The sequence below is a fragment of the Colias philodice genome, chromosome 17 (genome assembly GCF_061535455.1).
Source record: "Colias philodice isolate Cphi_HAF_F1 chromosome 17, ilColPhil1 Martin Lab GWU primary, whole genome shotgun sequence".
Lineage (NCBI taxonomy): Eukaryota > Metazoa > Arthropoda > Insecta > Lepidoptera > Pieridae > Colias > Colias philodice.
Genome location: NC_143102.1, coordinates 2,194,574 through 2,220,376, shown reverse-complemented (window position 1 = coordinate 2,220,376; position 25,803 = coordinate 2,194,574). Strand labels below are relative to the sequence as shown.

Genomic DNA, 25,803 nt, shown 5'->3' with positions numbered 1-25,803 from the left:
TTATCTGACCTTTATGAAGATTAAGAGTACTGAATATGATAGAATATAGTATTTTAAAAAGTGACTAAAACAACAGTAAGTAGTTAATCGCATTTTATTTTAATTTCAATTTTAAATATTAAACAATGTGACTTTTTTCACAGAACGAGTGTCGGCCGGGACAGCAGCATTCGCCTATTGAACAACGGCTCTTCGAAGCTCTGAGAAAGGCACCGTTCGCGATCCATTGCGAACACACCAGACTATCGTTTTAATATGTAGACCGTTAAATACTCGGAAACAACAACGTTAATGCATTTGTATAAATATCAATGTAAAAAACAGCTATAAGCAGCTTAGCTATAAAATCACAGATTATAAAATTTAAGAAACTGTCAAATGTCAAGATGTCAAATATTGACATAAGACCGGATTTAATGCCATGTTGTGACGTCATGCATCAGATATGTAATTATCGAGTTCGAATTGTGCATAGGTATCACAAGAGTAACGTGTATCTACGACTAAAACTAAAATATGATGCCAATCTGATGGTTCCTGATGCAACACGGATTCAGTATAAAATTAATAATTTAAATTAACGCCATTGTTACTACGTTAACTACATTACACCGGTAACTTATAAATAAAATAATTTATAGATTTATATTATAATAGAGAACTATGAAATAAAAAAATATGCGTCAAACGCAGAATTTTTCTAATTTATTATTCCGTAAAATGTACTTATATCCATCTAAGGAAACTAAAAATAAAATTTCGGAACTAAGTGTTGTGAAACTAATGGAAGCTGAAATATAGTGGAAATTAGTTTTTAACGTTTAAATGTAATTAATGTCGTGATTTATAAGTGGTTTGCACTAAATTGTGTGTAGAGTATCGAAAACCATTCACGGTTGTACCAAATATGCGGACAACCGCGAGCACACTAACTTTATTACTATAGTGAGTGAGGTTTAATGTGAATTTGATGTATTTTCAAAATGATAACTTTATTTTAATGGTATGATTGAGTAATTAAAAGTACATGCACTAGCCGATTTATTAAACCCTCGTCTGTCGGAACACAGATCTGAGCCAAAAATTTTGTACCCGTTGTCTGTCGTGGCACAGATCTGTGCCAAATCATCGCCGGTTTGAAATTAGCTCATTGTAACACAAATATAGTTCAAATCTGCATAAACGACTATTTAGTTGATAGCTTATGAATTACTGAATATTTAAAGTCCATCAATTAATAATTTGACCGATAAATATTCGAAATATAACAGTAATTATGTCATACTTTAGTCGAGTAACTTTTAAATTTTAAAGTTTTATAAAAATGTTAAATTTTGCGGAAAGTTGATAAACGGTAAGTATTTATTGTTCTTTTTATTATTATTCACTATATATCCTAATGTTTATGTGCCGAAATAATGAAAATTACCAATAATTATACCACAAATAATGGCTCCAAATATGTATCTACCATTTAAATGTACGTTGCTTAGTTTTTGACCCCTGGTTAATCGTATTTTATTTTTAATATTGTATTTGTTTTTTACATCATTTTACAAGAAATTTTATGAAGATTTTTATTATATAATTCAAAATTTGATACTGTGTTCCATTTTAGAGATATTTCGTTTTCAATTCAGAACCGACAATAATTTCCCCGTAAAATCCGCGTACAGGATGTTCGCATATTGTATGAAATTGAAAAATTTAATTGATCGTCTTCAATTAAATTTTTCAATTTCATACAATATAAAATGTACATAATATGTTTTGTTTATATTGATAGATATCGTTTTTATGGTATTTATTGTCCTCAGGTTTAAAACGATATAATCAACTATAAAAATTATAGTCCGTAACCTCTCTGGAATTCTTTTAATTTTAGTATATTATGGTTAAAAGTGTATATATTCTGGAAAAATAGTAAAAAAAAACCTACATCGGGAACAATGGTTTTCACTATGACCTATATATAGGACAAAGTGACTATGTTACTATGTAATTTGTGTAGGACAAACTGGAAAAGAAATTTAACACATTAATAATTGTACAACATATTCTTACCTTCATACAAATGCAACATATTATTTTTTATTGTGGAACCATAATTATGTTTCTGAAAAAATAAAAAACCGGCCAAGTGCGAGTCGGACTCGCGCACCGAGGGCTTCGTACAAACTTATTTTTTTAATTATGCTGTAGGAAGGCTGTAGGCATCCTTTAATTCATATTTTAGAATTCTTTATCTGTGGTATAAGACGTTGCTATTTAACAAATTTCAAGACTGTTCACGGAAAGTAAGTTTTTATAACCTTGCAAATGTCGAAAATTACGAAACTTTGCAGCATAAACGGTTGTATCTTTTGATTGCGTTGGCATATATGTTTGATTAACTGTTTTTATTTTGTTTTTCTGTCGTCTCACAATTTCAAAATGAACGACAACACGGGAGTTGTCATTTATCTCTATTTTTGAAACCCAGATAGTCCAAAGATGTCATCACACACATATTTTGGGGTTATTTCTTTAAAACTGGAAGAATTTTTTTTAGAGTTTTGAACCTCAATACGATTCGCGCTTCAAGGACTCCGAACAAACCTACTTTTTATTATGTTTTAACTTTAAAATTTATGTTTTTAGTGAATTTTTCTTTATCTGTGCTGTAATACCTTGCTTTTAACCAAGTCCACTTAACTTTTGACCCGTAGGTTTTGATTCCCTTGCTAGTAGGTTTTCAGAATATGCCGCATATGAATATTATTTCTTCTGATTGCATAGCTTAAATGTATTATAAATCTGAGTTTTTAATAGAAAATCTATTGTATCGTGGACCGATCGGGCCGTTCGGGGCTCAATGGGTTATGCTGCAAATTTCGACATTCGCAAGGGAATCGACACCTACAGGGTACTTTCCGTGTACGTTTTGAAATTGGGGTAAAATAAGGTCTTATAGCGCAGATTGAGGAATAATTTCGAAAAACATAAAATTTTGGAGTTACAACATAATAAAAAATTGGTTTGTTCGGAAATCGGAGCCCTCGGTGTGCGAGTCCGACTCTCACTTGGCCGGTTTTTTATTCTTATGTACTATATGTAGTACATTCGTAGGCAGAATGTTAAAGATGTAGATCGCTGTCTGAAGAAGATTATTTTTTTTTGCATTCATGACTTTAAATAGCCTTGGAACATTACTTATTTAATAAAACGAATTAAATGCATCATTTGCAGTACGCCCGCAAATATAAATCTACCCTCTCATTTTGTAAATGACTAGCGATAACAATTATTGTATTTTTGCCTTTTGGTGTCAAATCTGCTTCTATTACCCAGAAGAAGAATGCAATTTTTCTATTTGAAGATATCACATTGCTGTCTAAAACTACATAATCAATAATAACTTATTTGTTAGGTAACCCTAAAATAAACTTCCGTCGTGATATTTTAATTATCTTTCGAAAATAAAAATTTGTATTTGATAGGATAACCTTTTCTGATTCGTAAGCATTTGAGTATCAATAAAAGAGAATTCAAATGGATCTAAACAACGATTCTTGTGGCAATGGAAGACAAGACACTCCAAGGCTTACTTTAACAATAGGACGTAACAGTATTTGAAATCAAGCAATATAACTCTGTATATTTTGTCAAATGAACAGATAATAATACTAACACGATTAGTGTTTGGGAATTTACAGCTTTTAATTCCTGATACCAGGATTCTTCATGAAATTCTACACATAACACGTCTTACTTTATTCCAATCAAAATATTTTTAAGTTTCATGCTGTTTGTGTACTATGGACTCCCTAAACTACTGAACCGATTTTAATACAATTTTACCGATTAGTTTATATCTTAATTACAATATGCTTGGAAATACTGCATGTATTGAAGTACAACCCTTTTAGCTAAACGATGTCCAAAATTTTTGTTTCCTCGGATATACAATAATGTCAACAAACATTGTAACATAACACTACTATCGAACTACACATGCAAGAAGGTCATAAAGAAATGGTTACATACGCTGTCTTTTGAAGAAACCGAACAATTACTTAAAGGACCACTGAGCTGACACACACTATAACAATATGCCTTCACTCACAAACAATGACACACACACCCAACCACACACACTCACTCACACACACACACGAGAACACACACACACGTAAACACACACACACACGTAAACACACACACACTATCACGAACACGCGTGCTGCAAACCGCAAAATAATGTACTTTGTTTTTCTTTTTTTTATTAATTGTATTAACTTCCATTACATTAGATTATTTACCTACTTGTTAACTTCCTACTGTCCATAACATATGTATATAACCAAGAAGCGCAACTCAGGGTCCCAAGACACAAGTGTTTCACTTAGTTTGGGACCCACTGTCTTACATTAATTGTAAATCATATAATGGACAAATAAATTTATTTCATTTAATTTATTTCATTTCATTTCATTTCATTTCAACTAGATTGGAGAGCGTTCATCACTTTCCTGATCACATTCAAGTGGAACCTCGTGGTAATAAATCGTCGTTTTGAGGCGGTCGTTGTGTCCGATGTATTATAAGAAAAAATGAACAGAAGTTAACGTTATTTATGCTAAGTTGCAAATATTCCTATTTATTGGCCAATGTTGGCGTCAACACCACACATTACAACCACATGAGTATATAAATAGTACAGACACAAAAAGCTTCATAAGAATTTTTTTTTTCTGTCAGTTAAGTAAAATTTATTTAAGTAAATAAAACATGTAGATGTATAATTGTTTATTTATTTTGAATCTTTAAGTTTATTGATTTTTATCCTTAACATAAGCTGTATTTTATAAAAAATATTTAAAACTCGAATTTCCGAAATTTTTGATTTGAAGTTAAATGTAACGGTTTATAATTAAGTTATGGTATAATTAAATGTAGATTTCACTTTTGTACAGCTTAGACATTTTTCTGTATGGATACAGTGCCTTTCGATTTGTAGTTGGACAACATTTCATTTTATAGGTACTATATTATAATAATTAAGAGCATGAAAGAAAAAAAAGCATTTCTTCATAATGCTATTGTTACCACAAAAAATATTTTCTTAATCGCTAATTTTAAGAAAAAATAAATTAAAATTAAAATTGATGTGGAGACGTTATACATACAGACGTTAGAACAAAGTCCACCATAAGAATGAAGTCATTTAGGAATAAGACGATTTTTAAACATTAATAAAAACCTAAATATTTAAAAAAAGTAAAAATTACTGTTAGTTTTTATCTAGTTTTGATTATAATAAAAATAAAAAAAAGTAGCAAAAATTTTTGAAATGTTCTAATTTTGGAGCAGACTGTAATGTCTGTATTTGTATGAACATATGTGGAGATCGCGTCCACTTATTTTCATGCGTAAACGATGATATTCATACTCAACTTTCTCGAATTTTTATAAAATAAACCTATGTTTTTGTTATATTCACTCAAAAGATTGTCTATTCTAGTGTGAAAATACAAAAATAAAAATCTAAAATACCTTGATATTATTTTTTTATGAGTAGGTATTTTTCTTTACAATGTCATATTTTTTCAAAATGTGTGGGAAAAAATGCTTCTAATAAGTAAAATAAACACGCCAGGGAGTAAGTAAGGTAACTAATATAAAGTTTGGTTATCTAGTTAGCATCAAAATTTACAAGAGTGTCACAGGTTAAAGTTTATATCACAAATTTTAATATCGAAAAAAATCGGCAAATCAGCGCCGACCGCTCGAATTTCTCCGACAGACAGCACCTTTTTGACGCGGCGCGCCGCGACAGCTGAGGGGTTAATATTAATCTTAAATCATAGAGAATCAACATGTGACATGACGCACAAATATTATAACTGTAAAAAAAATGTAAAATTCTTAATTTGGGGTCACTGAGAGATCTCTGAAGGGATTTGAATGTTTTCTGTTAAATAAAATTTGAAATTGAACTAGACAATTTATATAATTACGCCATATTCAAAATTAAACCGGAACTCTGTAAATAAAATGTGTAAATATTAATTAAATAAAGTTATAAACATACCAAAGATTGTACATAAATAAAATACCTATATTAAGTTATGGTTTGAGGTACTTGAAGGATTATTTACTTTCTTTATTTCAATATGTTATGTCCTATTTTCATATTAATAATAAATACTTAATACAAAAAAAATTATACACCTTTCACAAGAACACAAAATTTTATAATAATAAATAAACAACAAATCAAAAGCACTTTTACCGCTATTACGTAGATATACTTACATCATTCACGTACCTCAAGCCTTATGTAAAAAGTAGGTTCAATTGTAGTTATCTATTTTTCTATAGTTATTAGAATAATTACAATGAAACGAGATTGTGAATACGAGATGCTTAATCCGAGATATTTTTCAAAAGCCTCTGCAAACCTTAACCCATCGTGGTTAACTGCTATGACCGATTGGAAAAAAACTAAGAGAATTTGAGTCTATCGTAAGTCTTTTGAAAGAATTAAAAAGTGAGCTATGACCTCATATTATGTAGTACGTGTACAATTTAAGTTATATGTATACACAGAATGTGGAAATTATTTCGAAATTTTATGTAACTATATAAATAATAATTTCAATATAAGTTAAATAGTTACTGTAAGCACGCAGATAGTGAAAATATTATTGTGAATCTTCATAGTGAAATAAGGATATCTCGGATAAAGCATAAGTATCGGATAAGGTAAGATTTGTTAATAAGTTTTGTGTAAAATAACATTTTCGTGTATTATAAGTTATCACTGTTAGGTTCCTGAATTGAATTTATTGTCTGTCAGCGAAACAAAGAAATATAAAAATATAAAATTATTATTCTTTTATTTTGACCTCTCCATCTCTAAAATCTATACAAATAAAGAATACAAGCAAGCACTTTCAAATGAACAAATAACAGACGTTTCTTTTAAAAGTTTAATTTATGTGTAAAAAAGAGAAAACATTATCCCCTTAGAACTTCATTAATTTTTTGATTGTCATTAACCTTCCACAATCAATTAGAAGAAAGTATAGTCTCATATTATATGTACATAATAACCCTTGTTTTAATAATTGTGTATTACTCATACACAAGTTCCTACGACGCCATATTAAAAGTTCTGACTACACAATGACAATAAAACTAATGTTTCGATAATTATAACTAAATTTTAATACGAACAAAAATGAAATCGAAAACAGAGCCAAATTATTAAATCCACAACTTTACTGAAACCTATAACAATAGCACAATTGATTATTCTCATTGGTCAATTTAATCACGCAATAAATAAGCATTATCCAACAATAAGCATGTTTTATTTTAATTGGCAATACCCATTTCACTCCTGCGGGAACAATACCTATTCTGTTTCTCGACTATAATGCTTCAGATATTTCCACGGACGCAATTGTGTACGGAATTTTGAATAAAAACAAAAGTTTCATTATAATTTTCTAATTTGCTTTTCGTGAACTCCAGATGTAGACTTATCTAACCTAAGTTATACAGGGTGTCTTGTTAGGTCGCGGAAGAATTCTAACCAATACCCGCGGCCCGATCATTAAAGCGGCTCGACGGAACACAGTGGGGTTTTAATCGGTAAGAATCCGACATAACCCACGGCTCCTTCCCCGGGGGCCGTGGGTATCTTTGGAAGATTTCCCTTCTATAAAAAAAGGTGTCTTGTTAGAGGTGTAATCACAGATCACAGAAACTATGAGTGTAATAGTTTTAAAGGGGTGAAAGTATATCATTTGGCGTAAAAAAAAAACATAACCTAGCCGAAACTTATTAGTTTTTAGCTTATTACTATGTATATGGAAACTTAATTAAATTGTAATCAACATTGATACATTGCTATAGCCTAAAAGACATTACTCGCGACTGGAGATGGCGCCAATTGCAAGTATTTGCATAACTTCCTTCATACCTATTTAGTGCTAAAACCCTAGACCAAAGTCACTTTGAACTTTGAAGTTCCGTCTCATCCACTAATCTTGATTCTTGAGGAATACGATAATATAATTACGAGGACTTGAGGACAATACAAATCGAGACGTGACGTCATCACATGCCAGCACGTATCTTGCCCATTCCTGAACGTTATTTAATAATTTCATAAGATTTGCCCTATTTCCATATTGTAAAGTACTACTCTTGGTCCCGGTTTCGTTCGGGTAAATATATTTTTCAATTTTTTTTTTTTTATCTGTAACTAACACGACTTCTTTTATGTATTAGAGCTTAGTAGTTGAGATTCAGCTCAATGTTATATTTATATAAAAAATGTTAAATATAAGCTTTTAAGTAGGTAGATCATTATTTATGCGTTAAATTATTTAAAATCGACATTTATATTCAAAATATTGTATACGAAGTAGAGCTTCTAGTACTATATCTATAAATCTTAACTGAAAAATGTTGTTTTGTACAGCTGTACGAATAGGTAATATGTATTAAAGTAATATAAGATTTCAAGCGATCTTATATCGACGCTCAAAGCATAAAAGAGCACAGAGCTTTTCAGAAACCGAAACTTTCCATTATCTATATTGGAATCACTAAATAAAACGACCTCACCCACATTAGAGCAGATACAACCTCTTCTAATCTAATTGCTTGTGTTTCCGAACAAAAATCGGATACCACTTAATTGAACAAAGTTTTTTCTATATCTCCAGGGGCTTTGCGTCATTTAAATGAAAGCGGCATTCAATCTTCCTCTTTGTTAAGTTACGCAATTATTCAACTTAGAATATACTTATCTTGAACTTGAGACCTTATTTTTAGCACTTTCGTAAAAGGAAATTGTGCGAAAGTTATTAATAGGATTTTGAAGAAATTCTGTTGTAAAATGAAGAACGTAATTATACATTTTCAACTGAGATTAAGTTCACAAGAATTTTGTGTCTTTCTTCAAATATATTCTAAGGATTTCATTGTCTCCTTATAAGTATTTAACTTGCTATCAATATAAAAGAGAAACTTTCTGTTGCGGAATGCAAAAAATGATAACCTCTTTCAATGAAAACCTTGAAGATACCTTGAATTTAAAGGACAGTCGTTATCTACATTCCTTCTACATTCATAAATAATTTGGAAAATCCAAAAGTGCACGCCTCATATTTTTTTTTTAATAAATATTTATTAATTATTATTTTTGTTTATTTAATAACAATTAAACCACATCGAATCAGACCCTGAAAAATGAAAGGGTTCTATTCCTGAGCATACTCAAGCGTAAGAGAAAAAAAAAGACTCGATTAGTAAAGTATTTCGGTCGCTATCGTGTTAACAAGAAAAAGGATCCGCACATACAGACACACGGACGTCCAAGACAGAACTTTTTTAAACTGTTTTTTAACTAGTTTAAATAACAAAAATGACATCAAAAATATCATGAACGTTAAAAATAGTGTTTTTTCTTAATAGGTGTGTGTATGTATTATCTTACAAGTGCAATGTATGATACATAAAGACATTTTAAGTTTGAAAAATCAGATGTTTTGCGCGAAGTGACAGTAGTACCCACCTCAACGCTTCGCTTATGAGGCGTGCAAAAGGTTATTTTCATATTAAACTCACAAAACAACTTAAACTTAACGTCTTGACAATCCACAGACTTCTAGAACAACACAAATAAGTCTGTAGCGAAAACACGCAACAACAAAATTAATTTATTTAAAACAATTTTGCGCCTAACACCTACCAGCTGCCTCGCTAGTCTTCATTACTTGTATAATATATAAGGCACACTAATTAACTTATGTACTACCTCTATTTCACGCTATATTTGTCGACTTAGGTGTGCAAAAGTTTATAATTCTCTCTGTGAAATAAGAAAGTTTCATTTACCTTGTTGAGTCTATTCTACACTTCTGTTTTCATACAAGAGATGGCAATTATTTTTGAGCGTTTCGATCATTGAATCTTATTTGGTTATAATTAGTAAAATGACATTTTAGCTTTTCGTAATCACTGGACAGTCAATGGTTGTTCAAATTATAATACGTTTATGTATCTTTGTATCGTAATCTTTTTATGTAATCTTTTTCAAGTTCTGTATTTGAAAAAAAGTAGTAAATAATAAAGTGGTATGCTTGTCTACAAAGCCTAATCTTATCTACATCTCAAAATCATTCATCGAGCCAATTTTAATGGCTTACTGTACTATAAAACATGTCACAACATAACATATCGCACAGCATTGCCAACAAAATATCCTGTATTTGAGAAAATGAAGATTTAGTTATAGCTTAAAGCCTTACAAAATATAAATGTACCTATTACTGTAATGTAATACCTACCTACTTGGTAGGCACAAAATCTCACTTATACAAACCCACAAACATCTAATAATTATGTATTAATATAATATTAAAAGTAGGTAGTAGGTACCAACTTTGAGCTTTATGAGCTATAACCAGACAATTTTTGTAATGAAATATGCCGACCTGGTGTTGTCAGGGAAAATTAATCTATTCGGGTCTCGTGACTTCGTAATTTATAGCACTTTAATTTTAACGAACACATGCGCTGGATGACGCGTATAAATTCTTCAAATGGTTTAATTATATAAATTTCACATAACCAAAGATCATCATGACGTACATACGCAATTATTTTATGAAACGGGGTATAAAATTTTCAAAAGCCTATGCAAGCTCTGCAACAAAACACTGGTCATCAGATTAAATGCCGTCAGTGAGGTTTGATTGGTCATACGCTACGTAAGGATCCGTACCACTTATCAAAGTTGGATTAAAATCCCTAGAGAAAACGGAATCGTTGTTGTGTTGCTTACTTGGTGATCGACTATAATCGTACCGACAAGTCAATTGGAAAAAGATGGAGCAAGCTAAAGCGTGCAAAATCAGGTTGCACGCTTTTGGGCATATTATATATTAGTAATCTTTAGTCTCATACCTCAATATGATGGCAGTAGAACCGAAATTACCAAACTAATTATGAGAAATCTGCAAAGCATATCATTATTGGGATTAAATTTTAAATAACTTAGTCTGTAAGTTTCCTTTTCAAAAAAGATGGTGGATAAGTTCAATTTCCTTGATGTTCTGATTCCTATCTAAATCTGCACCCAATTTCTAAAGATCCATCTACCGATATTTACCCTATACATACATTTACCTAGACTAGGTATCTTTACACTGCACTCTGACGTTCGTTTACAATAGACGAAGCTTCAGTCAATCTTCACTAATTTGAGCATCTCTAGGAAATAGATTGCTCTATGACCTACTAAGATTAGATTTGTTCTACAGGTAAACTTCCTATGGTCGTATGCACAAACGACTTTCCGAGCAAAAATGTTTCAGATGCCAATGTTTGAAATTGCAAAGGATATTTTTAGAACTTCATCTACTACACGTGACAATGAAGGTATAAATATTAGATAGGTAAATAAAAATGATTGAAAGGTAACGAAATTCTGAATATAGGTACATATATTATGCACGCAACAAATACAAGAATTTCTTTTGTATAAACTATGAGCTATAAAAGTGTTGTTTGAATCCATTTCAGTGTCAAAGAAAACTAATATCGTTGCTACAAAAGTGATTCGTAAATCCAATATGAAGTCAAACAGCAAACTGCGTTTATGTATTTAGAATCAATAAATAAATGTTTGTTAAATAATAAAAATCTTTCTTCCTTCATAGAAACGATTATAATCTATACTAATAATATAAAGCTGAAGAGTTTGTTTGTTTGTTTGAACGCGCTAATCTCAGGAACAACTGGTCCGATTTGAAAAATTATTTCGGTGTTAGATAGCCCATTTATCGAGGAAGGTTATATATCATCACCCTAAGTCCTAAGACGAATAGGAGCGGAGCAATGCGGGTGAAACCGCGTGGCACAGCTAGTATATAATATATAATATAATAACATATATAATATCAACGATTTTTAGTCATAGGGACACAGACATTATTCTTAATTAACAAAACTAAAATAAATACAATATTTTGCACTATTATAGCTATTAATAAATTCAAATTGAACGCATAAGACGTATGAGATAAGAATGTGGTACACATTAGTATCTATCTATAAACTAGTAAGAAGATAGAACTTTTGTTCAGTGAGAAATATGATCGGCCTTTGTGAATATATTTTGTGAAAATCGGAAAAATATTGATCTATTAATTTAATAACTTTTAATTTGTATAATGGTACATAAGAAAGAAAATGGCTGAACGGTTTTCAATTTTCTTTTTCAGGAGTTTATCGAATTTGTTTCCGCTTGGATACATTTTTAAAAACTTATTTAGATAATTATAATAACGTATTAGGTACATAGGTATTCATGGAAAAATAATCATCTCATATAGAAACATATTTTAGCCATAGAACAATGTCCGAAATAATATCAATCGTTCATCTTGTCACAAGTGACAATCCAAGCCATAAAAAAATTGTCCAACTATCACGTCTATTCTCAAAGGCAGTCTTTATCTTACGAGCTCAAGTTTTTGTGAGAAGTTTCAATGTTCGGTATTTAGGCTGAACGGTCGACTTTGTCGAAAGGTCTACAAACTTCGAATTCCCAAGCTGCTTCGAAGTCCCTTTAAACACTCGTCCAGACTTTTATTTCTTTGTACACTTTTAGTGTTAACTAAAGTGACTTTTACATGTTTTCATAAATAAAAGAACGGACTGGGTTCAGTAAAAATGAAAAACGAAGTTGTACCAGCGCATTAGCATTTACACCGTATACAATTTTGTTGATCTTAAAGTTTTACGTGATGACGTGAGGCACTGCGTGCGATTAGATGAACAGTCATGAAACAACTGCTTTCTAAAGAGCTGAAGTTTAAAGAACTTTTAGTATTGTAAACTTTAATATCTACCTACATATGAATGGAATTCACGATACAAATGTGAACCTTCATATTTTGGAATTTCATTTATTTTTTAAAAGAAAATGGTAGCCCGGTAGTTGCGATTTATTTGACAAAACACATTGCATTATATTTTTACAATAACATAGTACTTAATTGAAAAAAAATAACATTATAATATTACCTAATATCTACAAAAAGAACAACTGTTTTTTTTTTTATTAAAATTAGAACTTATCTAAAAACTCCGTCCTAAGAACTTGCATGTAAAGAGATAAAGCTGTCAGTTTGACATTTCAATATGTCTATTCACTCTATGTCATTTGCTTTGAAATTTATAGTTGATACGGTTAAATTGTGTATGTAATTTATAATTTACAAACAATTTCATCAAAATTCAGTGTTCCTATTGATGTTAAACTGAATAGAAAATTCTTACAATCCTGCATCATCGTATTTTGTGCTAGTTAATTGAAGATCAAATAATGCATCATGGTGAATGTTATGAAAGGAGTCCTTGTGGAATGGTAGGTAAATAAAACGCACATTTGTTTACTTATTTAATATCTATACTAAATGGGTAAATACGTACATCATAACTACGTATCATTGAATATTTAAAATTGGGAGACAACAGTACAAACAAAGTCTAGTATTTCTGACTCAATCTTCAACATAATCCAATTCCGGCGGTATATTAAAGCTTTGATCAATAACTTCATTTTCCATTTGAAAATTATTTTTTATGTAAGATTTTATTATGTAGATATTCTCAGTCCATCTGTTTATTGCAGCTTTTAAATCCTATCATGTAATGAATAACATTAAAACCATGCTCAAATTTTATTAAATACCTACTTTAAATTATTAATACTTACTTGAGTCTCAGTTTTTAACTGAGCGATATACTCAGGATCATTGTCTCTATATTTTTGTAGCTCCTTCTTAAGTTCCGATTCAAGTTTAGTTACCTTTTCTAGTTCTGCTAATATTTCAGTTCTTTCAGCATTTGGTTCTCGACCAATCTAAGTGAGAGAAATTGATATCTTATTAAATCACACTTAAGTATTATTCATGAAACTTAAATTTTATTTTTTTTACATTTTCAGTAATTGTTGTAGTCATAAAAAGAAATCAAAAGTAATAAATTACTTCTATAATGAATATTAAACAAACTTACTGATTCAGTTGCAATTGTCTCCTCAGCTTTGTTCAACTTCTTAGTGACATCATTCAATTCATTTTGGAGGTCATGCAATTTTCTCTTTTTTGCATTTTTAGCTTTACTAGAAGAAATAATATAAAAATTAACATTATGGGGTAAAATAATACTAAAGCTACTTTCAATATTTGTTCATTGAAATTGAATGCAATTGATTATATAATTTTAATTGAAAATCGATAATAATTATTGTACTCTATGCTAACTTATTATCTTTTCTTATTAATCTGTACCTTGGAAAAGACCAAAAATAAATTGAAGTTCCAATCTTCTCACTATCAACTAAATGGTCATCAACCAGACTCTGTACTACTTCTTTGACTGATTGCATTGTTATACCTTTCTCTTTTGGCGCTATCTTTTCTAATTCCTAAATAAATTTGTAAAATTGAAGTTGTTAAGTATGGAATGTTTATCATACTCCACAATAAATTTCATTACAATTATAATGGACATAATTATACATTTTTAAAGGATTGATATAATTTATCACAAGCTGGGATCCTGCCTCGTCATAAAAATATTTCTATCCTTTTAAATTTATATTTATAAAATGCATTTGAATACCATAAAACTAAAAATATCAAATATAATGGGCATTTTGAGATTCTCTCTGAGTTAACAAATACAAGTAAAGTTTACAAAAATCAATGTGATACACTGCTACAGTGCTAAAAATAGTGCTATTGCTTTTAAACATACCTTCAATTGAAAGAAATCTTTACTCTGATGGAATATTTCCAACATCTTAGTTTTCTTCTCGTCAGCACTTAACCCCCTTTTCTTTGACATTTCAGTGATCCGGCAATGAAACAGTTCCTTCTGCACTTGGATGAAACCCTCGCACTTGGCAGAAAGTTTATCCTACAAGATTTGGACGAGACCCATTTGTTTATATCCTCAGATATTGTTGATACACTTCAAGCGAGAGTTGATGATTTGATGGACCAACTTAGTATCCCGGTACATGATAAAGGATTGTAAACCATCTACAATATAAATAATTGGTAATAGTTTATAAAAAAGAAAATGGCGTCCAGGGAATCTGGTAGAGTAAAAGACGCGGAAAAGAAGAGGGTTTTAGATGATGCAGCAAGGAAAAGACGCGCTCGCAAAGCTGTTGAGGCCCTTGAACAGGACAACTTTCATGAAGATCCTCACGCTGACCTGGTTATGTCCAAAAAAGTACCCAAATTTGCCGATTCCAATGAGAAACCGACGAGAAAGAAAAAATCGAAAAGTGCAGAGTATTATAAGATGAGATTCAGGAAGACATTTGCGCAATTAGTTGAAGAAGATGCTAGTTTTAGGCCAGATCCTCCCAATTATTTGTCAGCCCAAGCACCACCTTCTAAGTAAGCACTTTAATTTTGATGTGTCATTTATAAATACTTGTATAAGTTAAAATATAAATAAAGACAAGCTGTAAGGTCGATGAAATCTTAATACTTATCATTGTATTAATGTTTTACTCGCACACATCATCATACTCAAAGTTGTAGCAACATGACTTATAATAAAACTTATTGGTTTGAAGTTTGAACGAATGCAAACAATTTCTTACTTTCAGATTTCCAGATAGACACTTCTGTGCTGTATGTGGTTTTCCTTCAAATTACACCTGTATTCCTTGTGGAGCGCGATATTGCTGCGTACGATGTCTCGGCACCCACTTGGACACAAGATGCCTTAAATGGACTGCATAAAATTTCAAATAAATATTTTTTTTAAAGCATGTTTTTTTTTAATCCAGATTGTTTCGTAAATTCACAAAATTTCCCGCCTAAAACAGAGAATACTGCCATCTATTGTGTAATAGTTAAAGTACTTTATAAATGTAGTTTTCTATCGTTTCTTGATATAGATATAGATTGAAAAGTTAAATTTTCATTGAAAATTCATTTAAACTAAACAATTACAAAAAACGTTGAACATTAGTGGCTATATATGCTATAATAATTATCAAAATTTCCCGCCTGAAATAATGGGTAAACGCTTGGTAACTGTTATCAGATAGACAAAATAATTTAAACAATGAAGTAGTTTTATGCCATGACCACAGATCACAGAAACTAAAGATCTCTATTGTCATGACACTAGATGACGCTGCATCACATTTAAAAAAATTCTTATCATAGGTTTTCACTGTACGGGAATTATTTTCATAAAATAATTACTTTATCTATATTGTTTTCTATTGAAAATCTTGAAAATTAGTGGCTATGAGTAATTATCAAAATTTCCCGCCACAGACAATTACTGTGCACTGCCATCTATTATCGGATAGACAAAATAATTTAAACAATGTAGTAGTTTTATGTCATGACACTAGATGGCGCTGCATCACATTTTAAAAAATTCTTATCATAGGTTTTCACTTTACGGGAATTATTTTCATAAAATAATTACTTTATCTATGTTGTTTTCTATTGAAAATCTTGAAAATAAGTGGCTGTGAGTAATTAACAAAATTTCCCGCCACAGACAATTTTTGTGCACTGCCATCTATTATCGGATAGACAAAATAATTTAAACAATGTAGTAGTTTTATGTCATGACACTAGATGGCGCTGCATCACATGTTAAAAAATTCTTATCATAGACCGTTTTCACTGTACGGGAATTATTTTCATAAAATAATTACTTTATCTATGTTGTTTTCTATTGAAAATCTGGAAAATTAGTGGCTGTGAGTAATTAACAAAATTTCCCGCCACAGACAATTTCTGTGCACTGCCATCTATTATCGGATAGACAAAATAATTTAAACAATGTAGTAGTTTTATGTCATGACACTAGATGGCGCTGCATCACATTTTAAAAAATTCTTATCATAGGTTTTCACTGTACGGGAATTATTTTCATAAAATAATTACTTTATATATGTTGTTTTCTATTGAAAATCTTGAAAATAAGTGGCTGTGAGTAATTAACAAAATTTCCCGCCACAGACAATTTCTGTGCACTGCCATCTATTATCGGATAGACAAAATAATTTAAACAATGTAGTAGTTTTATGTCATGACACTAGATGGCGCTGCATCACATTTTAAAAAATTCTTATCATAGGTTTTCACTGTACGGGAATTATTTTCATAAAATAATTACTTTATATATGTTGTTTTCTATTGAAAATCTTGAAAATAAGTGGCTGTGAGTAATTAACAAAATTTCCCGCCACAGACAATTTCTGTGCACTGCCATCTATTATCGGATAGACAAAATAATTTAAACAATGTAGTAGTTTTATGTCATGACACTAGATGGCGCTGCATCTCATTTTAAAAAATTCTTATCATAGGTGGGCATTTTCACAAAAATGTATACCCCCCTGATTTTCAACTGTCCCTCGAATTCATTGAATTCTATATAATGAAGTAGTTGCCAGAATTATTTATATATGTTATCAAAGTGATTATACGTATACAATATTTTGTTTTTTTAACAAAAACTATGACAAAATCTAAAATAAAGTTAAGTTAATTATAAATAACAATCGAAAAATGGGTAATTTTACGCTGTCCCCTGCTTACTCTTACGCGTTTATTACATTATTTCTTAACTTTTTTGTAAGAAAGGTACCATCTTTTAAGGTTTTATTTGGTCCAGGATAATCAGTTACTGTGATAATAGTTAAAATATAATAACCTTATATAACAAAATAAAAGATAAAAAAATAAAAAAGAAAATCAAAAAAATTGTCCTTCCCGGAACATTCAGTTGTGTCACCGATTTTCTAAAAAGAAAATTACTGTGGTTCAATTAATTTTGCATTACTGTCAACACCATAGCTACTGCTATGCAACTTATCAGGTTAGAAGCCGTCAGGGTCAAAAAACTGCTTAGAAGGAGTGCACGCGTGTTTGCAAGCTGCAGGGACCAAATTCTTCATTCAGGTATGTGACCATATTTTGGCTTATTTCTATCTATTTATCTTGTAGTATTTAGTTAATTTTGTTTTAAATGTTTTATATGTAAGTTGATCAAAAGTTTTGATGAATATAAGTGTTGTGGTTATATTTTAAACCGTTTTTATTACTAGAGGATTATCAAATGTGACTTCCGCTGTGTGACTATTTGAGCGGTCACATATACGCTGAACGAAAAGTCACAACATGCCTGAACACATAAAGCAATGTTTACATGGCGATTTTCTTGAGCTATAAAAATATTTTTCTAAGACATTTTTGACTGAGTAGGAAACTACGGCAAAAAGTAGATTTCAAAAATAAAAATTATTTCCCCATACAAATCGCAACAGCTGATTGATCATTTTGCATGAGGAAGTAAAATTTTTTTTTGAGGAAAAAAAAAAGAAGCATTATGCAGAAAAAGAAACAAAATAAGCCAGCAGAACTAAGAATCTAGACAATGTGCCTTGTATAACAACGAAAGATAATAATGGAACAAAAATTAATTTTTTTCACGATATTTTTCATTGGTTTTTTTTTTATTTACAGATTAACCTTCGTGTTTGCAGCGTCCACTGAAACAAGATTTTTTTTATCAAATATGGTGATTGAGATTATTTAAGGTTAATAATAAACGAATCACGAAGACTGATTATCGACTGATTAATTTGATTAGTGCCAATATAAAACATAAAAGAGACTTCTTATTCTTGAATCTTGATAGTAATTTACCCTTTAGATAAATAATAATAATGTGATGGCTTAAGCCCGAACTGATTGTGATAATTTAGTTTGAAGTTAAGTTAAGTTTATAATTATATTTATTATGTGTGCCTGCGTACTTTTTTTTCGCCATGTAAACGCACCCTTTCCCTTTTTAGGTATTCGGTTGTGTGACTGTCCCTATATTACGGAGCTGAATTTTTTAAATATTTCAGTAGATTTTACATTTAATGCCCTTCAAATCAGTCTCTTTAATGGAGAATAATACATAAGTGTAATATTTGTTGCCTTTTCTCTAAAAAAGTATCTAACATTTTAAATGTAAAGATAATAATGACAGTTGAAGTACCAGAGTCACAATACTGAATATACTATTGTTTTTTTTAATTAGCTTAGATCCAAAAGTTGGGAATAGTGAGTGTTTAAAATATACAAAATAACGATTTTAAGTTAATAAATAAACAATATCTAAAAATTCTTATATTTTGCACTGTTTTTCCAGCTACTGAATATAGTCACACAACTGATATAAAATTGCGAGACTTTCCATTGTGTCCTATTATTTTTACAGTTTTCTCATTTTAAACCCATCATATTATATGTTTTCTTGAAGTATATTGAATTTCCGTTTTAAAGAGACCAAAAAAAGTTTAAAATATAATACTATCAAAAAAAATATATTTTTCAAGGAGGGGGTACATTTTTGTGAAAATGCCCAGGTTTCCACTGTACGGGAATTATTTTCATCAAAAAATTACTTTATCTATGTTGTTTTCTATTGAAAATCTTGAAAATTTGTGGCTGTGAGTAATTACAGAATTTCCCGCCTAAAACAATTTGTGTACACTGCCATCTGTTATCGGATAGACAAAATAATTTAAACAATGTAGTAGTTTTATATTATGACACTAGATGGCGCTGCATATTTTTTTTTGTCTAGTTTTTATTAAAAAAATCATAATAAATAAACTGTATATATCTATTTAATTCTCATTTATTATTCAATAAAAGCATATGTGATGTGTGAAAGAGTCTTTGATTAAAACAGTTTGATTTAAAATTTTCTAAAACCTAATCTTGCGATTAGTTATGCTTTTTTAGTTTTCTATTCGACACGAGAGCCGCAGGTAGCTGTAGATTGATGAAAAGCGACCACCACCGCCTTAGATCATTAAGTATTGATCTAAGACCACCGCCTATGAACATTTGCAGAGTGTTCAGTGTCGTGTCTCTGCAAATGAGTTGCCTGCTCATTGGGCAGGGCAAGTAATGATATAAAATCAGAGGGTCGCACATCGAAATAAGGCAAATTAGCCATCTTTTTCTGCAGTTTCTTTTGATAGTAATAACTAGGGCCCGGATTAATATGTATTTACATATTTTTATTTGACATTGTTTTCGTAATTAATCATCGTGTCCACAGTAAATATGTTATTTAGATCGTGAAAATTCAGGTTTTATTTTCCATATTTTTCCATATTTTAAACGTAAATCCATATTCCACAAAATATCAATAAAATGTATCCATATTTTTATCAGCGCTATGAGTTTTCTAAAAATTCTGGCAGATAATGGCGCTCGAGAATTCTTCAACTTCACTCATAGAAAATTTGAAGATTATTCAAAATATAGAAAAGAAGATTTCTGAATCGGAAAGACCCGTTGATGAAGTTGCTAGGCAAAAATTTTTTTATGTCATAGAAAAAAACAGAGGATTTCATATCCTAAAAAAAATTAACAGCATGCTGTGTGGAAGATTAAAATAAATAAATAAATAAATATTATATGACATTATTACACAAATCGACCTAGTCCCACAGTAAGCTCAATTAAGGCTTGTGTTGTGGGTACTAGGCGACGATAAATATAATATTTAAGGTGATGAATTAATTTTTCTAACATTTACGGCCCTTTTCAAACCTTCGTAATTTTTATATTATTAAAGTTGTCGTGATGAAAATTCTTGACAAGAAAGTTCAATAGTAACACAATACGTCTACCGTTTTAGAAACATGATTCCATGATATTTTCTCGATAGAAAAAAAATACAAAGTTCTCATTGTTATTTTTTTATAATCTCTGGCATCTTCAAAATAACAAACGTAAAGTTACGACTTTTTGGATATTAACTATAAAATATACAACCTATACGTCTACCGATTTATAATTTTGAAATATGCGATGGTTTTGAAATAAACAAGAAATACTTGAAATTAGCGCGCGACCAGCCAATATAGCGAGAGCCGCCCTGTACCTTCCTACCCCGATCGCTGCACGAGTCATTCCCGCTACGGCCGTCACACGGGGAACTTGTGTCGCTCGCGCAATCGTAAAAAAGGGTGACAACACGATAAGACAAAATGAGACAAATGGGGACAATAAAGAAAATAAGAAGAAGAAACATAAAGGTTGGAGAAAAAAGAATGCTTACAATTGGAACAAATTAATGAAGAAGTTGGTTTTATTTTAAATTTGATGATAATTGTATTATAGACGATGTTTGATATGTACCCCTGTTTTAAGTACATAACGAATGTGTAAGATTTTTTTCATTTATAGCATAGATAATCTTTTCAGAAATCCGGAATCCAGAAGGAAAATAAACCCACTGATTGTTCACAATGTGAACCCACTCCTTCGTAAGTACCTTTATTCAGTCAAAAATGTATGTTATCAACGTTCTACTGGTTTTATCGCATGATTCCATTTTTAGCAAAAAGCAACAAAGTGCAAAGAAATAAAAAATCATAGTGAACTTAGTGGAAGTATGGCGGACGTGATATGGAACAGGAGCTCATTGGAGTAGTATTATATTTAAAAAAAAAATACGAAAAAATTTCAAGAATTACATTTCTTAGTAGGTGGTAGATAAGTATGTTGTATAAAGAATTTGATGTTGATATTTGTTTCATTTATACTTACTACACCTGTGCGGGAAATTGCTTAGTACTAAAACAGGTTTATATTCATATTTACATAGTAATGTGAGTTTTAATTTCGAAAAATTTTGTGTAAGTATATTAAATTGAGTTCCTGGGTGATCTGGAAACACAATTGGGCCCGGAAGATGGCGCTGCAGTCACTCCTCCTAATCACATGAACCGATTTGGATGAATATTTGTGTGCACATTTCATTGTTGTGGGATGATTGGTTGATTCGTTTTCACATTAGCTAATATTATGTATTTTTGTTGTAAACTTTATTTAATGTTTATAAAATTATAATACAATATTATTGGTATAAATAAGCCAGTGTTCGTCTCACATTGCTGTACCTGCCTACCTACCCTACCAGGGCCTAACTTTGTTCTGGCTATTTTATTTTGATTATTTGTAATGAATAATTACAATTATAATAGAGTGCAAAAAATAAATACATGCGTCAATATATTTTGTGTTTTTTTTAAAACAATTTTTCTATTTAAAAAAATATCATTCCGACCGCGGCTTTGCCCGCTTGGAATTAGGTTATATCGTGAATCCTATTTTATCCCACAGAAGTGTTCAGTTCGGATAAAAAGTATCCTATGTGTAAATCCAGGCAATTAGCTATATTTTATCAAAATTGGTAATGTAGTCTTGACGTGATTAAGTAACAACTAACAAAAAATATACAAATTAACATCCAAAGTTTCGCATCAGTTTTACTGTATTAGTGATATCTTCCACTCTTGACTTTGACTGAGAAGAATTAGGGTTTATAACTTCTTTCAGAAATAGTACCTTTCATTTCTGGGCATGATGTAATATCTACGTCAGCATCAAATTCTATCTAAATCAATTCAGTAGTCCGCGTTATTGATTACCATTTCATTTTTTCAGAGTAACAATATTTTTTGTTATTTTAAAGATTATTTATAACCTGTATTATTTTGTAATAAAGTAAACATTACGAAATAATAATAATTATTAATAATGTCTAAGTAGTTGTTGGAAAGAAGATTATTTGTTTATAAGCAAGAAAATAAAACCAATAAATCAACAATTGAATAAATGTATAACAATATTATAACTGTATGACGACTCCATACATGTTTGTCCCGAGTCGGCCAGCGGCAGCGCCACATGAGTAGAAAGACGGAACAGAGACTAAGCTTCTTAAGAACGTGCAAAATTGTTACCTATTTTGGTAGGGTTGTCACAATAGGTAAAGACAAATTAAACAAAACATTTGTTAAATAGTTTTATAATTACACACATTAGTTTTATAATTACACACAATTACATACATACTTACAAATGCTAAACTTGTAATAATAATGAAAGGTAAAACACACCGTGTACAATTCTCTTCTTATTAAAAAAGGACCTAATAAAATAAACGCAAGTAGGTACTTACTTGAAAAAGTAATAATCAAAATATTTACTCACCTATTGTACTCCCTGGGATAGTTGAAGTACGATATATTTTTAGTTTTTCTAGTATTATTCATACACACAGTACAATAAACAACCATTTTTAAGAATAAAATATTACGTTTTATATTAAAATATTCAAACTTGCAAGTTGCAACTAATAAAACAAACAACGTGAGTCGTATCAACCCTGAGACTGTCCTCAGCCTGTGCAAGCGCAAACCGGTTTTTTCCAGAATCGCTGCGTACGCGACAAGCGGCCTGCGGTCACACACACATGCGCCGCGTACTTGTAGTAGTGCAATCGATTCGCGCGGTTGTTTGAAGCTTAGTCTCTGTTCCGTCTTTCTACTCATGTGGCAGCGCGGCGAGTTTGCAAGAATGACTTCGCGCACACCCGCGTTCGCGATAGCGAGCTATTAGACTCCGCCCGCCAAGCAGTGGATTTTTTTTTGTGTATCGTCTTAATAAATACATATATATAGATAATAACACCCAGACCCAGGAACAAATAATTGAGTTCATCACACAAATATTTGCCCTGACCGGGGATCGAACCCGGGACCGTCGACTTTACCACTGCGCCAAACACGTGATTATTTACTGCAATTCAAATGTTAGTGAATCGGAAGTTGATTATAATTGTAATTTTTTATTTTTTTCAATTTTCAAAAAACAAAAGCTTTATTAAAAATGTTGTTACTTGCTTTTTATTGTACATATTTTTTCCATATTTTAGTTTTTTCAGTCCATTTTATATTTACATATTTCGAAATTTTTAATACATATTTATCCGGGCCCTAGTAATAACTAATAAGATCCTATGTTGTTGTAAGTTGGTAACCTTTCTACAGATTCCTACTTATTTAAGGGTATAAAAAAGGATTTTTCATGGGAAAATGAACGAGAAAGGATAGGGGTATATTAATAAAATACTAATGTGAATTAAATTATTATTTTATTTGATTTTTTTTAACCTGCCTGCATTTTACCTCTTCAGTAAATTTTATGGGCGAAAGAGATTGAAAAAATACAACATGGACATACACTGCAAACCCCTTGTTATTTCAGCAAGGGTGATTGGTCACATTTGCGATAATTTAACATTTGTGGCAACAGCTGTCCCTGTATCCCTGTCGCTAATGAAGGGTGGTGGACTTGTTTACAACGATTAGAACAAACACATTATCTATTGGGGAGAAGTAGATAAGTACCTACTTCCAAGTCCAATGTTGGGTTCATACAAATTCACAATCTGCAAACATTAATCAAATAACTTTTAAAGCAAATCCAGAACGAAATAACGTTTATAAATTGAGACCTCAAAAGACCATTGTTTTCTTTTACAATCATCATCATTCAGAACTTATCCTGCGCTTTCACTAAAATATGGTTAAGTATAATGATTTCCTAAAACGCTAATAAGTTAAAGTCGGCTAACTAGAAGGGATCACAATAGGAAGTAGGAAGTTAGTGATAACATTTTTTACACGTATAACTGGCAACTGACAACCACTACAATAGCCTTCTATATTCGATATAAAACATGCCACCCCCTCCAGCCACGTGCTTATCAACAGCTGTTTATACCAGATGCTCTTCCTCTATTACTTGATACTGTGTCTATCAAATGTTTTGTAAAAAGCTAAAGGTTGTAACGGACTGAAGAAAATGTTATGAACGTTCCTTCAGTTCTATAGAAGTCATTTCATTATGTGCTGTCGCTTATATGGCATATTACAAATTCCCATAAAGTACCTATAAATAATATGATAATAATGATGAATAATTATTATTACATTTCCTAAGGTAACGATAGAGAAATTTGGTATGGACTATGGAAAGTGGAGACTGTAAAATGTTTTCTGACATAATTATATTTAAAAGTTCAAAAGTATTAGGTAGGTACTTAAGTATTACGTTAATATAAGTATGTTAAAAATTGTGCCTGTCTATTCCAGCTAATCTCCAAATAGGCTGAACCAAAGTTCCAGAACACTGGTCACTGGTGTATTCATAAATTATTTTACGGAATTCTCTCGATTAGTATTCAAACAAAAAAGTTACTTCAGAATAGGAAACTTAAAAACTATATTTTATTAATAAAGGCTTATTAGACCACCCAATTTTTAGGGACCCTAACCCTAACTAAGAGTGGTGTAATAAGACTTAGGCAGTTAGTGTCCCGATTTAGGGCGATCGGGTCTGCCCGATCTGCCTAGCTCCCTAAGCGCCCTGCAGATTGGGTAATGTAATAACGTTTAGGGCGGTTAGGGAGCTCAGTTGCCGCGCGACTAGTGCGTGGAGTGGCTGCTTTTGTATGGGTGTCACCAAACTTCCCTACTACAGGTTTATATAACTTAAAAGGGAAGTTCCAAATGTTTGTGATCACACCGCCATGTTAACAAATAAATAAATTGTTTAAATCAATTGTTTATTTAATTGTTTTAAAACTCAACAAGTGTTCAAATTGTTCTGCACCTACTCTAATTAATTCATTAAACTCCCGGTTCAAGCACGCTTAGTATTTACATATTTGAAAGCTTTTCACGTAACCGCAAATACTCTTTCACCCAGATCTTTCTCTTCTTTTTTTAATATTTGTTATTGCGTCAACGGTTGCCACTGCTACAGCAACTTTTTGAAGTTTTGATACTGACGGCGGCATAATGTAAAATGCAAC

At 31.0% G+C, this 25,803-nt stretch overlaps 4 protein-coding genes across 4 annotated transcripts in view; 3 read left to right on the top strand and 1 right to left on the bottom strand.

The window, feature by feature from the left end:
- LOC149480882 (neuropeptide CCHamide-1 receptor-like) overlaps positions 1–1,654 on the top strand; it is a 127,658-nt gene extending 126,004 nt beyond the window's left edge. Inside the window, exon 9 of the mRNA XM_089705757.1 lies at positions 144–1,654. Within this exon, the coding sequence (XP_089561883.1) occupies positions 144–204 (61 nt within the window). The 3' untranslated portion in view covers positions 205–1,654. The remainder of the gene's footprint in view (positions 1–143) is intronic.
- An 11,567-nt stretch (positions 1,655–13,221) lies between these two features.
- On the top strand, positions 13,222–15,118 carry Tfb5 (transcription factor B5). The gene is made up of 2 exons (XM_089705785.1): positions 13,222–13,435; positions 14,928–15,118. The coding sequence occupies exons 1-2, from the start codon at positions 13,401–13,403 to the stop codon at positions 15,112–15,114; spliced, it is 222 nt and encodes a 73-aa protein (XP_089561911.1). The 5' UTR covers positions 13,222–13,400; the 3' UTR covers positions 15,115–15,118.
- Positions 13,446–14,993, bottom strand: LOC149480881 (meiotic nuclear division protein 1 homolog). Its single transcript, XM_089705777.1, has 5 exons — positions 14,833–14,993; positions 14,364–14,500; positions 14,089–14,194; positions 13,787–13,933; positions 13,446–13,712 (listed from the first exon to the last, which is right to left on the bottom strand). The coding sequence occupies exons 1-5, from the start codon at positions 14,920–14,922 to the stop codon at positions 13,572–13,574; spliced, it is 621 nt and encodes a 206-aa protein (XP_089561903.1). The 5' UTR covers positions 14,923–14,993; the 3' UTR covers positions 13,446–13,571.
- Positions 15,119–15,159: 41 nt separating the features above from the next.
- Positions 15,160–15,861, top strand: LOC149480879 (zinc finger HIT domain-containing protein 1). The gene is made up of 2 exons (XM_089705783.1): positions 15,160–15,485; positions 15,701–15,861. Exons 1-2 carry the CDS (start codon positions 15,160–15,162, stop codon positions 15,834–15,836), a joined length of 462 nt encoding a protein of 153 aa, XP_089561909.1. The 3' UTR covers positions 15,837–15,861.
- The last annotated feature ends 9,942 nt before the right edge of the window (positions 15,862–25,803 follow it).

Excerpts from the sequence above, each read along its gene's own strand:
- Tfb5 (XM_089705785.1), top strand. The coding sequence starts at position 13,401 with ATGGTGAATGTTATGAAAGGAGTCCTTGTGGAATG. Across the intron at positions 13,436-14,927 it reads AAAGGAGTCCTTGTGGAATG|TGATCCGGCAATGAAACAGT; the intron begins GTAGGTAAATAA and ends TTGACATTTCAG.
- LOC149480881 (XM_089705777.1), bottom strand. The coding sequence starts at position 14,922 with ATGTCAAAGAAAAGGGGGTTAAGTGCTGACGAGAAGAAAACTAAGATG. Across the intron at positions 14,501-14,832 it reads AAGATTTCTTTCAATTGAAG|GAATTAGAAAAGATAGCGCC; the intron begins GTATGTTTAAAA and ends AAATTTATTTAG. Across the intron at positions 14,195-14,363 it reads TATTTTTGGTCTTTTCCAAG|TAAAGCTAAAAATGCAAAAA; the intron begins GTACAGATTAAT and ends TATTTCTTCTAG.
- LOC149480879 (XM_089705783.1), top strand. The coding sequence starts at position 15,160 with ATGGCGTCCAGGGAATCTGGTAGAGTAAAAGACGCGGAAAAGAAGAGG. Across the intron at positions 15,486-15,700 it reads GCCCAAGCACCACCTTCTAA|ATTTCCAGATAGACACTTCT; the intron begins GTAAGCACTTTA and ends TCTTACTTTCAG.